Consider the following 16,589-nt stretch of genomic DNA (forward strand, 5'->3'; position numbering starts at 1 on the left):
TTATGAAGAAAGCCCTTTCTTATTATTCTATTTCTTGAAAAAAAAATAACACATCTATTTCATATAATTTACAATAAAATGCCGAAGGTAAGGGTTAAGCAGTCTGGTAATGTTTAGTTAAAAAAGCGTATGAATCATAAGCTATAATAGAAAATAACACATTTCAAATGTTTTTCCCTGAACGTTCTGCTGAGGTGTTGAGCTACCTCAGCTAATGTCAATAATAACACTCTGGAAACATCCGGCGTAACTGTGTACTTTTAGCGAAATCAACACAAACATTACTGATCCTGAGACTTGATCTCACTCTCACTCACAGAACAAATACGGTATCTGAGTGACTTCTCTGAAGGTAGAAAAAAAAGCTATGCATTGTGTCCATCTTCATCAGCTGTTTGTTTTACTTAGTCATACATATAATAAACTGCTCATGGCGTTGCAGAAGTACAATGCCTCTTTTTTTTGTCATTTTCACCAGATCCTGTGAGCAGCTGATAATAATGTATGATACTTTACGATAAGCAGCCACATTATTAGCTTAAAGGAGAGTCTCGTATATGGTTGAGAGAGTTAGAGAGCTTGGTCTGGCCTCTCGGAGCCTGTGAAGAAATGGTTTTGATCTTACCACAGGCTAAACACTGCCAACAGGACTTGACATTGCAGAACAATTTCCCAATTACCTTTTGACATGCATATTGACACAAACGCGCAAAACTGTAATTTTCCCTCTGAATTTGTTAGCTTGAGGGGCTCACTTTCATGCCAGTGGATTGTCAGATGTGCTGCTCTCTCTCCCTCTCTCTCTCTCTCTCTCTCTCTCTCTCTCTCTCTCTCTCTCTCTCTCTCTCTCTCTCTCCCTCTCTCTCTCTTTTTCCCAGTATGCTTACATGTGAGTGTCCAGAAAAAGGATTTACTGACAGCTGGAAAATGGAAAAGACATTTGAAAAAAATGAGGCATTGTTTATATGAAATGGATTTCCCGCCAATATTAAAATCGAATTGAAGTTTGCATTTAAGTTCTATTGTGTGTTTAGTTTTTCACGTGATTGAGTACTGTGGAAAAAAAAAGTGCATATTTCTGTCTCTTGTTTTTTCTTGGAAGCTTAATGGATGTAAATGTGATCTGATGCCTCACTTCCAACAAACAACTTTCATCTGATACCATTGAACACTCGTGTGCCAAAGAACCTCAACCTTTCCCAATAAACTTTGCGACGCTCACAAACATGTTGTCTCCCCATTGTCAATCTCGAGGTTCGGGCCAAACTCAACATGCCAGTTGACACTGAAATGCCATAATCACTGGGATGTTTTGCCGTGTTTGAGATGTCCAGGCAGCAAAGAGAGGAGAGAGGACGATGGCCGTGTCATCGCGAGCTTGTCATCGCGTTGGGCTTGATTGGCACATGCTAGGCCGGATTACAGGAGCTGGTGTTGATGGAGGCCTACCCTGAGACTCCCAGCCGTCTGCTATCAGGAACCCCCCGAAAACTGGGTCAGGCTTGGGCTTGGCTCTGCCCCGAGCCCCTTTGCCCTGGCGAAGGAGAAGTGTGGAAGCCGAGTATCAGGCCTCAGGCCTCGAATGGAAGTCCAAGCCGGTATCTCAACCCTCCCATGGTTCTCATCTCCAAAAACAGAGTCATATATATATTTAAAAGGTGGTTGAAGCGGTACAGTATTTCCTTCACGTGAGAAAACATAATTGATGACACCTTTAGTTATAAGTAATGCTTGCTTTGTCCTTTTTTGGTATAGATAATGGCTTGAAACAGCAAATCAATGTTCTTAAAATACATTCTTTTTTTCTTCTTAGAATAATGTCAAGCCCAATAAGAGCTCCTGATTTCGTTAACACTCCTTCATTACAAATAGCACATTATCCAATCTCCAGATTGTGTTTGATGAATGTGAAGGAGAAAAAAAAGAGGGGACATCATTTTAATTTTCTTTGAACTGCAAATGTTCAAAGTACGTAGCACGTCTGGTAACATGTTGAGCCCTTATGACGAGTTCATGACCCGCCAAAGTGTTTAGAAAACACACATTCAAAGAATATATTTTTTTGGCTCTATGGTGTCAACAAACGGGTCAAATGTAGGATAGGGGTGCGTTTGTTTGGTCGAGAAATCAAATGACATAAAGTTCTCACTGGTCTTATTGGGAAACCACATTAATGAGTGTGGTGACAGCGGGTGGAGCTTGACATTAGAGTGACGTTCAACCACAAGTAATTTAAGGCAGCGTGGCTCCATCGCTGTGGCTGAAAGTTGGAAGAATATACAACAATTTGTAGTACTTTGAATGGGAAGCAGAATACCATGCTTTCTTGACGAGGTCAAGTATTCTGACAGATCCGAACCTCTTGCATTACAACCGTAATAGATTAATCGTTTTCCCAACCTTAGTTGCACTGGATACAAATGAGAAAATTGCAAAACGCGGCCTACGTGAATTCACCATGGGCACCCCACTTTATCTCCCTCCGTGGCCCCGGCACACACTTTCCAAAGTGTGCAACCCAAATGAGCTCCGTCTTCTTTCAGTAGTCACCTAAATTAAAGCAGCCACAACTAAGGGCTGAGCGCCAAGGCTTTGCAGTGGCAGCACCGTGTTTAACACAAGTTCCATTAAAAAGAGCCCATTACTACTACTGAAGGAAACGATGCCCGGGGCCCCTCTAAAGTGTTGCGAAAACCTCATTGATAATTAAATGTTGGTTACCCCCGGTATGCATCGCTCCCGCACTTTGCTTACCAATCAAACCTCCGCCCACCGCCACTGCTGCCATTCGCTCTCTCCTCAGCGTTTATCAAGGAATCATACAGCTCCCTAATAGGTGCCAATTAGAACCAATGGGGGCTCTGGGGTTAATTATTCCCAACACATTATTTGATTGAGCGTATTTAGAGCAGTACAGTGCAGGGGGAAAAAAACGGTGACAGGGGGAGCAGTAGATAACGCCTAAGTCTTTGTTGATGTACACTTACAGACAGTGATAGACACACACACACACACACACACACACACACACACACACACACACACACACACACACACACACGCACACTTACTTCCTCTTCCTGTAGCATGAGTATTCTTAATTTGACTCTGTGTTGTACTTCATGCTCTGTGCCTCGTGCAACACAAAAACGGAGGTACAGGTCTCACGTTGCACCTCCCTCGTTCCAAAAAACGCTGCCAATTGATTTGATTAGCATCCTCCCATCAGCCCTCGCTCCGCACGCTCGCCCATCCCGATCTCTCAAGGTAGTGTGAGAATACAGACGGCATGATAAAAGAGGCAACTTGTTAATAATTTGTACTGTTGAATAATCTCACTCAGACAAATAAGAAATGCCCCCAAATGTATTAGATTTAACTGCTGAAGCAGACAAACAAAAAAACAACAAACCAGTGGAAAAGTGTTCTTTCAAGTGCATCACGGAGTGCATTGCCATCAATAATACAATAATATGTGAAGAGGGAGAAACAAATGTGGATTCAAGTGGCTCTCCTTGAACAGTAAACACTGGCAAGAGAAGAAAGTGAAGAAAGAGCGACACACACACACAACACATACACAATGAGCTGTAGGTATCTGATTTATGCTGGGCAAATAGATAATAATCATTATGCCCAAATAGTGCCTCTCCTCAGTCACACAGCAAAGAAGCAAAGACATAAAAGTAAGTTGAGAATAAAGCTTTTGACAGGTTGCTAATGGATCGCTGTAGGCCCATCTGTTTCACTGCAAATAGAGAAATGGCGGGGTTTTGATTTGGGTGTTGAAACTGTTACCACTGTCACTGTAAACAATAATTGTCAAACATATTTACCTCGCAATCGCTTTAGCAGATGTTCCGCTTTTTGTTTCAAGCGGCTTTTTTGTGTGTTGTATCTCCCCTCTGCAGACACACCACATGCCCCCGCCCCACCACCACCACCACCACCACCACTGCTGCACCCCCAACTGGAATATTGAGCAGGTATTTGCGAAAGGTGCTCCAGGGCACAGAGTGCGAGGGATTGGGTGGGGTGGGGCGGCGGGGAGAGGGGAGGAGAAGTGAGAGGGGAGGAGGGAAAAAAGGGAGAGAGAAGGAGGGAGGAAGAGATTATCTGGGCCCTTCATCAGTGGTTCAGCTCCCCACCTACACCTCCTCCTCCTCCTGCCCATCGCGGAGCCCCGAGGGCCCGTGGAGGCGGCCCCGTGCCTCGCAGCCATGCAACCTCTTTATCACTCTAATCTGTTAATTGTAGGCGCTCAATTGGCACATGGTGGCTTTTTATTAGAGCCTTGCGACATTAACTAGACAGAGAATGTAGAAAAGCTGGTGTGGCCCTTGTCTTTTCTGTTTTCACTCTACCATTAAAAGCAGAAGTGTACTCTATACTTAGCGTTTGGCACGACTCATAGTCTTCACACTTCGACATTTGAAATCTGATTTATGGTGGAAAAAAACATTTACATTTGAATGAACTGGCACCTGTTTTTAAAATGAAAAAACAAACAAACAAAAAACAGCAACAGAACAATAACTTATGACCTGTCCCATTCCTAGCTTAGAAATTGCAACAAAGAAAAAACAAAAAACAAAAAAACCACGAGGCCAATTTAGAGAGGCAATGTATCTCTTTCTCTTTTTTTCTTTAACCCCTTCATGTTTTCAATCACAATGGAGGTTTGGCTCTTTAAAAGGAGAATGAATGCAGAGATGACCCTTTACTGCCGGCAAGTGATCAGCAGATCTGATCTCAGGTGTTCAGCCCCCCCCCCCCCCCCCCCCCCTCCTCCTGCTGCCTTTGTGCAGTTTGTTACAGTGAGCTGATCCCCCCCCCCCCCCCATCCGAGGAGACTCTGAGGGACGACCGGTGGAAGGCCAGAGGTCTCCCTCCCGTCCCGTCCAGACTTGTCTGTGGTGACTGCTCTTTGCACCCCCCTCCCTGTAATTTCTCTGCCTCCTCCTTTGTTCGTCAGACTTGTGGTTTTTTAGCAATGGGACGACCGAGACATCCACAGATGTATTTTAAAAATAAAAGAGGTGGGGGATTTTCTCTGGGTGACACGCACTCATCACACTCATCACACACATTCACACACCTTCAATGCCTGCTGTGGCCCAAACAGCTTGTGTTTGTTGTCAAAAGACTGATTAGGAAAAAAGACCCCTCTCTGCTGGCGCTCCTAAGCCCTCGCGGAAAGGTCGACAGCGGCTACGTTGTGATAAATCGGTGTGTTTTTTCATGCAAACATTAATCTCAATATCAGCATTCCACCAAAAAGCGCCCGTTAAATAGCTGTGACAAATTTACAGTATCGTCAAATTGTGTTCCACAAAAGAAGGCAGCTATTTTTTTAATTCAAATTCATGAAATGGATTTTTTTTTTTTTTGGTTTTACATAGATTATGCGAAGAGAACCAAATGACTTGCAAAGAAGTTGAAATTCAAAAGGCGATTTACGTACATGTGGTGTCTGGCGATAGATGCTTTGAAATGGTTGAAGTCAAAGTAGCAACAAAGTTTTACCTCATGAATCCCACAGAGAAATGCAGGCCTGCAACTTGGTGACAGAACAATGGAGTGAGCGATTTATGGCTGGCTATTAACAACTCCTGCTTTCAGGCCTCCATACTGCAAACAGGTGTTTTACGAGTTCGCCTGCTGTTTATTTCCACCAACTTTCAGAGTTTCCATTTCCACTCCCGACCAAGGGTTAAAAAAATGTAAACAGTTCACTAGATGACAGCTTCAAATCACATGGTTTTACTCTCCGCTTGTTTTGTCTCCTGCGTGAGATTAGACAGTCAGAGGAGAGAAAAAACAGTCCAGAGAAGAAACACTGTTCCCTTTGCAGCTGAATGATGAATATTTTCCTTGTCATGACTGATCACTCACTGGGTGCTCTTTTTTGTTGGTTCTTCACCACAGAGGCAGAAGAATTAGCGCTGCGAGAACATTAAAACTGCCATGAGGGGAAGACAAGGCGTGACACTGCCTCAATTGCGAGACTACAAATTGATTTAAGTGTAAACATGTCCGGCTTACAATCGACGTTATTATTTATATATTTATTTTTACGTAACCTTTATTTAGCCAGGCAAGTCCTTCAGAAGAGCTTCCTATTTGCAATGGCAGCGTGGCAAAAGGCAAAGCCTCTTGGGGGAAAACAGAAATATCAAAAAGTTTAAAAAAAAGCAGCAGCAGACATCCAAACATTTCCAACACACCGGCTACTTAGATGCAATCACAACAAGCATTACTTGTGACAACAAGCATTTCATAAATGTCACGCAGTCGAGCTCTGAAGCATCGGGCAGGTAGCTAGCAGACGGCGGCGTCGGGCTAATGCAACAACAGAGCAAGAGTAGAATACACAAGCAGTTTGACAAACAGGCGAAGCAAAAGAGCAGCATCAAGAGAAGAAGAATATGCACGGGACAACAGTGAGCAGCAAACAAAGGTTAGGGAATATTAGTGGGGAAACTGCTGCTACATTTTGAATTGTCCCAGAATTAAAAAAAAACTGACTTGGAGATCAAATGTCCAGTTTCAGATGTTTTTGCAGATCGTTCCAGCCTTTGCTCGCCGCAGACCGGAATGACGACAGAAAGCGGTATTTGTTTTGAGAACTTTCAGCGTCATCGCATCAGTTATGCCACCGAAAAAGCCCCCTGATGTCCTCGGCTGCTTTTCACTTGTACATGTTCATGTAAAACATCATGATGAGAAATTGGATTTCCAAATAAAATGTTGTTTAATTTTTCACGGGCAGCAAAGGCTTTTGGTTCATTGGGGTCTTTGGGTGTTTAGGAAGTAGAGGAACATCTGGGAGAGTCGATTTGTGACTGACTGGATTATTGTCCATGTGTTTTTAGTATTTTTTTTGGGAGCCTATGTCCACACATATGCTTGAGTCTTTAAATGTGCGTTTAATTTGCAAATTTTGAACGCGTCCGTGTTTGTATTTTTTACTCCCTCTGAGTGGAATGATTTGTGTGTTCGAGTGAGAAAGCTTATCAGCCGTGTTTATCTTGATTCTGTGGCCTGGTCACAAGGACTCCATGCGACAGACAACAGTGGGGATGATAGAGAGCTAAACACGGCATGAATCTGGCTATTTTGGGTCAATAGAGCCACAAAGCACAGCTGCAGAAACTGTATGTGCCCTGAACGCTCCGCCACTCACATCCGCTCGCGCTCTCACAAGAGCATTGCCATTCATTTAAGGATCGACTTTGGGACTCAAGGTGCATTTTGTATTTAAGGCACTTTGCTACGCTCGGGTGACCCCAAGGTACCATTTTTTGGGGGGTAAAACGGAGGAGAACTGTGTGGGAAAGGAGAGGGAGGATGTGAAGCGTTTCCTGAATGGATACATTCTCAGGTTACGGCAGAAGACAGGGAGTAACTCTGCCATCCAGCATGGAGTGAAACTAATCTAATTCACTTTGAGGAATGTAAGTGGGCCAATGCATACAAGGTGTGAGGCGGCGGCCGGTAAACAAATCTCTCAAAGGGTTTAATTAGAAACCGACACACGTACAATATACCTTTTTTTGAAAATACAACCTAGAATTGCTACCTTAGCAAAATGGCTGAGGTTTTACTGCATGTCTATGTAGGTTGAGACAGCTCTTAAGAAGTATGTGTTGTATTCCCCAACAGGTTTTTGGACTGATTGGCTTGTTAGTCGGCATTCACACTGTGGCAGAGAGTAGCATTTTGCTCCATGTCTCGTGCTTTAAAGACATCTATGCTCGCATTGAAACACTCTTTACAGGTGTAACGGTTTACAAAGAGGAGCTTGAGAGTAAAATCTCTTTGTTTCTTCGAAACTCTTCTCACACTGTAGCATTACAGCAAGTATAAAGTGGGACTTACATGCTGTCCATAGGTGAATTTGAAACGCTTCAACTAATTGTCTGTGTAGCGAAGGATTAGCTGTTTCTTGTTGTGTTGACAGCTTTGTCATTGTCGGTCAAACTTTGCAGTGGGCTGAACATGCCACGCTCCAGACCGCACTCCAGTTAAATAGCTTTTATTGGGTGACTTTTCGCCGGGCTAAATGGGGATACATTTTATCCGTAGTGTTTGGGGAGAGCCCGAGGTGTGCACGGCCAACATAAGTGGAAAGGCTTTGCAACTTAAAGGAGCCCTTACCTTCCGGCACTGTTTTATTACAACTACTGTTTACATCTCCCAATACATCCTAAGTATTTCCATTATTAAGTTTGGACAAATCATTTGCCTGGGGTTCAAGGTAGTATGCCATTGAAACATGATCCTACAGTTGATCTTATTACTGCCAAACCAAACAAGCAGAAATCAATTTCAGCAGGAAAGGTAAAGGAAGAAGAAAAAAAAAAAAGGAAAAAAAAAGAGGAAATTAGATCAAAACGATCGGGGGATGTGGTTGCAGCTGTGGGTGTGGGAGAGAGGTGGGGCGAGGAGGTATATATGCCACGAGTGTTTGTTCACTGCCCCAACAAGTCGACAAATTGTGAGCGGTAATTTCTAAGGCATTAAAATATTGTACCTCTCTCCAGAGCTCCTCCCCCTCCCCCCACCTCCTGCCCCGGAGGTGAAATCAGACACCTTGGATTACAGTTTTTTTTTTTTTTGGGTATCCATCACATACTGTGCTTGGTTTTAAAGACTCACTCCACACTGTGAGAAAGTATGTTCCAGCTGCTTTGGTGCTAACGACGCCTCAGGTCTGATTGCTTGACAGTTTAAAGGCTTTTATACACCGGTTTTCCATTTCATAGATGGACTTAATAGAGTGTTAATGAAAATGCAGATGCTGTTTCTCGAGACTGTACATCCTGTATTTATTATTTGTTATTGGGAAGAACGTGCAAAGAGTTAATTAAACATGGAATTGATGTCCCATAACCAAATACTGCAGATTAAACTAAAAATAATTGAGGCCAGATTCCTCTCTGATCTTCTAAGGAGGTCAGATTTGGAGCTCAAAATCAAGTTTTTCTTTTCAACTTTAAGAATGATCGGGTTAAGTGCAGTGCTGGACAGTGGATGAGTCCATCCCAGCGGTGGTCAATCCCAGGAGAATTTACACCCCTGGAGAGGAATGGATGAGCGCGAGGGAGAGAGAGAGGTGATGAATTAGCCCTGGGAGGAAATGCAGATGTTCTGGCAGCGGGCCACTGGAACCTCCATAAAACAGCCATATGCATAGTCTCGTGCTACATTCCCCTCATTTGGGTGGCACCGGAGAGGAGAGGAAAAACAGGGCGACGCGTTAACACTATGTTAACGTCAATACCAGATGAGTGATGTCATGGAAAAGTTAGCCATGTTTCGCACCACCTCATCCTCCAGCGCCCCCCCTCCCCCTTCCTCACACCCTCCACCTCCGTGTTTGTCCACGCAATGGATGACCATTCACAAATACACCTACTAATTGCACACAGAACGTCAGTGTGCAAATACATAAGCAAACAGGCTTGTGTGCTCAAATGCAAACGGACGTATATACAAACTGTAAAGATTTCCGTGTTGTCCGACATGGTAATAATTAATCAACATGACATTTTAAAGAAAGTTGACTGTGCTCGCAACATCCAACTCTTTTACGTCCAACGTATTTGTGTGCAGACTTTGGCAGGGGATAGTGTTGTGAATACGATCTGCCTGTGATGAACATGAACAGACCAGTCTATGTGAGAATTCCACGGCAAACTCTTTTCCAAGCTTATTAGAATAATATTACAAAACAAACTCGGGCGATTTGCATTCTACTTTCAGATGGTTAAACCCACAGTGCAGTGCCTGCTACCAACATATGGCATATTCCTTAAAGATCATACATATTTCAAATATGTTAATGTGGGCGCGGAATATATGCAGTGTGAGGCTACAAAACGCACTTTAGAAAGCCATGAATTAATCTCATGAAAAATGCAAACCTGTCTAATTATTCTTTGGGACAATCATCAATTGCAAAACAGCTTTTTGCATTCAAAAAGAGAGAGCAAATAGTCGAGGGGGAAACGTTCATTCCCCTTCCGCATTAGCATTTTTGTATTACGCCTCGCAGGGTTTCTAGAACTGGTCAGTCGTACAGGCGGCTCGTAACCAACCAGGACTCCCAGGGACTTTTGCCCTCTTACATCACGCAGCAGAGACAGTAATGAGTGAAGAAGCTCTTTCTCTCCGTATGCAAACCCTTCGGAATGTGCAGGGGCCCTTAATGTTACACACAGTTGACTTTCCGGCTTTGCTGCTTTAAATAGCTACGCGAGTGGGGCAAGGATCACTAGCATGCTCCTGAACGTGAACGCAAAAAGTCACTGTGTTTAGTGTATCGGCTGGAAATGTGTGAATACAAGAGAGCGGGCGTAAAATAGGTGGCACAGCAATCAAAGATAAATACAGAACGCTAAAAACAAGTTACATTCAGCAGCGCGCTAATGACTCAAACGTTGTTTGCAAGCGTAGGCCTCAAACAATTCAGAAGTGAAATGAATTGTCAAATGCACGTGCTGAATAGCAAAACTCGTCTGGCTGTGGCAACGGTAATTGCCTGTTATCTTTGCAGAAAGCTAAGGTCTGGCTTTGATTACACACGGCGTTCTATATGTGCTCTGCTACGCAATTGTCAAGGCAGTCAACCTGTCTGTCGGAATCTGTCACTCAAAGCGGTCAGCAGAGAGGATGGCGTGTCAACGTCGAAAAAAACAACTTCTGTTCCTGCCTTACACAATCACAAACCAGGAATGTACCTTTAATTTTTGACAACACACACACACGCACGCGTGCGTTTATTACACCGCTAAATAAAACATAGCGCCGACTTGTCAAGCTAATGCATCTCTCCACGCTCAAGTCAAAACATATTTATCTTAAAACTTTAAAGAACAGCTACATTTCATCAAACGGGAGCTTGGCCTTAAAGACGGCGCTCCCATCACTCCTTTTACCGCTCACAAATCTGAGAGAAGACAGCGTTTCTTTGATGCTAGACAACCCAAACGGCAAACATAATACTGTCTGCAAAGTGTGAATATTTGTATCTTTTTTTTTTTTTTTTTGCTTCCTCTTCTCTCTTTTTTTTTGCTGCCTGCCCTGCTGTCTGCCTGTGTTGTTTTGAAGCGGTGAATAGATTTAAAAGATGCAGGATGACAAGACAAAGAGCTGGGGAATAGCCCCCGGGCGCTTGTGCTTTAAGTCATGCCATTTCCTTGCATGGCAGGCAGCCCTAAATAAGTTACTTATAAGCATTTATTGATGCACAAGTGTGGCATCTGTTCCTAGGCTGCGGTTCTGGATGTAATTAGCTCAGAACCTTACGCACTTCAATCAAGCGACACATTAAGAGATACAACTCCCCCCCCCCCCCCCACACACACACACCCTCCCCTTCTATGTTTCTTCCACATTCCCTCTTTCAATCTCTCTCGCTTGGGTGTTTTACTCATTCACACTGCGCGGAATCCTCCATGCACAGTAATTACTCCACGATAACCTCCATCATCATTATCGTTATCCTCTCCAGCATTCAGCCGCCGTGGTGGGGATTGCTTGACTGTAAAGCCAGCGAGGTGCTGCCGTGGTTCTGCGGCGACTCGCTTTGATGACATCACCATCGATAAAGGGGCGCCAAACAATCAAATAGGCACACAAAATCAGTCACTGGTTCAGGCGTGAGCTATTTCACAGAGCCAGATTTGAAACGACCCCTGAAATTCTTTTAATAGGGTTTGTTTCACTGTGTAGGGATGGCTTTGTTGCCTTGTGTGTGCACACACAGACATGCCGCGATGTGTGTTTGTCTCTGTGTGTCCGTGTGCATGTACTTAGGCACGGCGCAAAGAGGAATTAAATTTGATTAATTTCAGACGGATTTTGAAAATATAACTATTCATTTTGTTGCATAGAACACAAGAGAAGGTTTAAACCTAGCCCAGGGGTAGAGCCTTTGTGTTGAGTCTTCTTTGATATTACTGAAGGCTTTTTATTGAGCTCTTGACATGATAGATAAACCATACAGTGGATTGAATGGCCTTCCTCTGCAGCACCCAGTAAATGCCATTTGCCATTAACAATGCTGCAGTGGGGTACATAAACCATTAATATAACCTTTATGACCATGCGGTCTAACTGAGCATGTCTCCCAAACGCACCTCCTCTTCTGATGGACGTGTTAGCCGAGGCCTCCTTTTAATACCACTAAAAGAAGAATTTAATTGCGGCAAATAGATGAGATGACAGACATAAGCTTTTTAAAGGCTGTCGTAAAAGCGGAGACGAGATGAAAAACATAAGAAGTGGCGCACCTATCTCCTGCAAACTCAGCTAATAAAAACAGAACCTCACCGTGGAGAGATAAAAAAAACAAAAAAACAAAAAAATGCAGCCTGATGTTTCGACGTGGCCCGACAAAGCCAGCAGCCAGTAGCAAGGACTCTATGACCTGCTGTGTGGGTTTAATTGACGGGATGGGACGAGTGCCTCTTCCAGGCCAGGGGTGTGGAGAGGGTGGAGAGTGACAGGCGATCAGTCACAAGATGAGTGGGCCCAGTATGGAGACCTGTGGGGTGCCACAGACCCTCGGCCACTCCAGCAGGGCCTGACCATTGATCATCACTGGGGGCCTATCGAGGAAGGGATGTGACTAAAGCAGGCATGCGTGGAACAATGGTCCATAGTTTGGCCGACGTGCTTAAGCAGCTGGGCGTCAGTGCCTTTAATAGAAGGGGTAGACTCCCTCTATATGGTCCACAAAGCATTGTCTGTTTCCCCCCGCAGACAGAAAAGGTAGTTTTCTGCGAGGGGCCGGACTCACTATCATGTGGTGGCTTTTTACCCCTCAGCCAGCAGTCTCAATCAGCTGAATGGACTTTGTGGCTGACATGGTCTATATGTTTGTGTGTGGATGGAGGAGGGAGGCTACAAAGGAAGAAAGCAGCCCATTGAGTCACATAGCAAGGGGGGGGAACACACACAGCATATCACAAGGGAGCATCTGGTAGGAGGAATGTGTACATGATGTCAAATGATAGTCCAAAGATAGGCCTCCCTTCATAAAAACCAGCGGGGGTGATAAAGGGCAGCCCTGACAAGAAGAGTCAAGAGGAAGAGATTCTTGTTTATGTTGCCCTGTTGGAGAGTTTTCTTAATGGGGTTCGTTGGCGACGCGGCGGAAGTTTCGGGAGGTCTCGCTGTCTCGTGACACACAAGTAGGAATGTTTCATGACCAAGTAAACTGTCTGACTCAAATTGTGTCTTCCCCTCCCATTCCCTTCAACATCCACACCAAGTATATCTGTCTGGAAAGATTAAAAAAAAAAGAGCATGCGTGCAAATCCACCTTGATCCGTCCCCCGAATGCACACTTACTGTCAACGTAAGCCAAGGCATGTTGGGGCACATGGGAGCTACTTAGAATCCGGCAAACACCTGCTATAATGTTCTGCAGTGTGAGTACGGCTATCAAATCACTACCTGTCTATGCACAGGTATCAGGGGAGATAAGAGGTTGTTTCATGAATGTCTTTAAGAGTACAAGAAAAATGGATCTGTTATTGGGTAGCAGAAGTTGTCTGCCTTTTGGTTCAAGATCCTAAATCAGGAAAAAGCCTGTCTCCTACGGGGAGCCATTAAGTCTCATTTTATAATTATTACATTATATAGTTGTCTGGTATTGCTCCTGGTACTTTGTTATTTATGTTTATTATTTTTAATGCTTTAAACTCTGAACCTTGAACTAAAATTATGTCATGTCCACAGGATTGAATCACATGCAGAATACAACAACACATGGCCTGAAGAATACATGACAAAAGGCCTCACTAAGAGGCAGCAAGACCAGCAGTGTCTGCTCAAGAGGCCTCCTCTGCTGCTGCAGGCACTGGAGCTTTTAAGGACTTCCTTTAAGGCCAGGTGCACCTCGTTGTAGGATTGAGTTTACCTGCGCAGCCACTGGAGAGGAAACAGGGACAAGAGCACAGGGAAACATACAGCAACAATATTATAATCCCATCGTCTTCCATTTGACATTGTAGAAAACAAGAATACATTAGCATTTCATGTAAACATTGTCAGTGAATGTAATCAATCATCCAATATTGACATTTTCTTTGAAGAAAACATCATATTGGAAGATGTGGGTCATCAGGTTGCATGGTTGTCATACTGCCATAATGTCTGCCATGCACAGCATCGCATAGAATGTTCAGATTAACAACATTTGATGAGATATTTCATCAGAGCATTAGAAGTGGCCATGTTCCCAAACCCTTGCGATAAATGGCTGTGGTCCCAGCCACGAGGCTTCATAGACACAATGGAAGCGGGAAATAGAGGCTCGGGCAGCCATTCATCATGGGCTTGTCAGATGTTGACCTCCTTACCATTAGCAGGCAGATGTCGCCTAACATTCATATGCACTCTGTCTACGGATTCGGAACAAGCCAGGATGACCAACCGGTTTGTATGTACAGCAGACATACACATTCTCACACTCATAAACACAGGATGGAGTCGGCGGGGACCGAACCTGGGCAGGGGAGAGTGGATGGTGGTTGTGGCCAAATCACGGGGGAACACTCAGCTCGGCTATGAAACCCCTCGCTGGTTGACCTATCCACCTGCCTTTTAGCCTCTCTCTCTCTCTCTCTCTCTCTCTCTCTCTCTGTCCCTCGGGGTCTGGCGGATGGAGAGCTTCCCAAGGGGGTCCTCCTTTAAGCCACCTGACTATTACCTGTGGACTGAGCTGTCACAGTTAGCTACCTGCACAGGGGAGATACAGCACACACACACACACACACACACACACACACACACACACACACACGCACGCATGGACACACACACACACACACACACACACACACACACACACATAATAATGCACTTTACATACACACGCACTCAGGCGGTGTCACCCTGAGGGAGGGTTGTGGCGAGGGAGGGGGGAGACTACCAGGGGACCCAGCAGCTCTGGGGAAACAGAGCATGCCATCAGTCAGGAGCTGGCCATGTGCTAGCTGTGACATAAGCAAGAGCCACATGGGTGGCAACCAAACTGTCTCAGGGTGATGCATGTAGGAATACTTTGTCAGTAACGAGCAATGATAATGAGCCACAAATATAATGGTAGCAACTAGCAAAACTGAAAAAAGTTAGTTTGTATAGCCACCTATTTTTTTTTTTTCTTAGAAACTAAGTGCTAATTGTTGCACACGGCTGGGAAACGTTTTTAAGGTCAGTTATTATTCATTTAAAGAAGATTAAGTAACCAGATCACTATGAAAAACCATCCATCCATCCATCCATCCATCCATCCATCCATCCATCGTCTACCACTTATCCTGTATTCACAGTCGCGGGTGAAAATGAAACCGATTATGTGAAATTAATGTAAATTAGTAAGTAGTGTGTAATGTTTGATGTTTCTGATAATTGGAAGGATTGCATAGAAAGGGCAATCAAATAATGGGGAAGTTTTAATAAATACAGTTACCTTGCTGCAAAAAAAAAACAAACAAACACTTAAGACTCAATTTATGCTATGAATACATTGCAATTCATAATTTAGAGAAGGGCTATTTATTTCTAGAGGTTGTCCAAGAAAGCAATATTCGTAAAAAGTAAATTCAGTGGCCACAGGTTAGTCTTGAAACAATCTGCTCACCCTAACCCTCACCCTATCCATCATCGTCACAGCTCCACACATCACTGCCGTTTCTTCCGTTGTTCTCCAACGTGAGCGAAACAATCGCTTGGCAGATCATTTGATAATGCTAAACATTTCATCATGCACATTTTCATTGGAACTAATTTACCTTGTTTAGTTAACCCTGTCTTCGTCACCTAGTATGACAAACCTAGAGGTCTACTGGCATCTCTACAGATCCTCAGCCCCTCAACCCCCCATCCTAAAAAAATGTGAGGGCACGTGAGGGCTTTGGGGTCATAAAAAAGCCCAAGTGAATTATTAGCTTGGTTTGGTGCCAGCCAGGGCTAACTCATTAGCTATGTCAATGATCTGCCCTCCAGACAGGATCTTCTCTATTTAAAATACATCTGAAATTCACCATGCTGCTCGCTTTTTTAAATGATAATTGTATTTCATGGCTTGCTATAACCTCATGAGACAGTTCTGGCCATAGTCCTGCTGGGCAACACTTGGTCGGGCTGTGGCAGAGTGGCAGTTGAGGTCTATTTTTTTTTCTCTCCCAGCTTGTAACGCCCCAGATGCGCCGGCTTTGGCTGTTAACGGAAGTCAGACGTCCTAGGGCCACTGTAACTTTATTAAGCACAATGCCAACCCTATGTAGCACCCAAGACAAGGCAGGAGGGAGGTGAGGTGGACAAAGCACGCCATTGTGGGTGAGGTTGGAGGACTGGTGTGGAAGAACACATGCTCCTTTCCCACACTTATCAGTTGGGGCGAGCATCCGAAAATAACAGCTGATGGCTAATAACAGCAAGAGACGGCAGGAATTAACGGCAGTATTTTTAACCCACTGTTTGGCTCAAGAAATCCTCGGTAACATTCGCAAACTTCTACACCAGTATGAAAAGCTACGTGAACGTGTCATATAATGTAACCTAATGCAATA

General features: G+C 44.2%; 1 protein-coding gene across 1 annotated transcript in view; it reads left to right on the plus strand.

Annotated features, from left to right (window-relative positions):
- Window positions 1-1,437: 1,437 nt before the first annotated feature.
- ofcc1 (orofacial cleft 1 candidate 1) overlaps window positions 1,438-16,589 on the plus strand; it is a gene marked incomplete at its 5' end in the record, with an annotated part of 167,169 nt that continues 152,017 nt past the window's right edge. The window contains 2 exons of the mRNA XM_084033662.1: window positions 1,438-1,638; window positions 3,912-3,986. Of these exons, the coding sequence (XP_083889788.1) occupies window positions 1,438-1,638; window positions 3,912-3,986 (276 nt within the window). The remainder of the gene's footprint in view (window positions 1,639-3,911; window positions 3,987-16,589) is intronic.

Source organism: Eutrigla gurnardus (assembly GCF_963514095.1).
Source record: "Eutrigla gurnardus genome assembly, chromosome: 18".
NCBI lineage: Eukaryota > Metazoa > Chordata > Actinopteri > Perciformes > Triglidae > Eutrigla > Eutrigla gurnardus.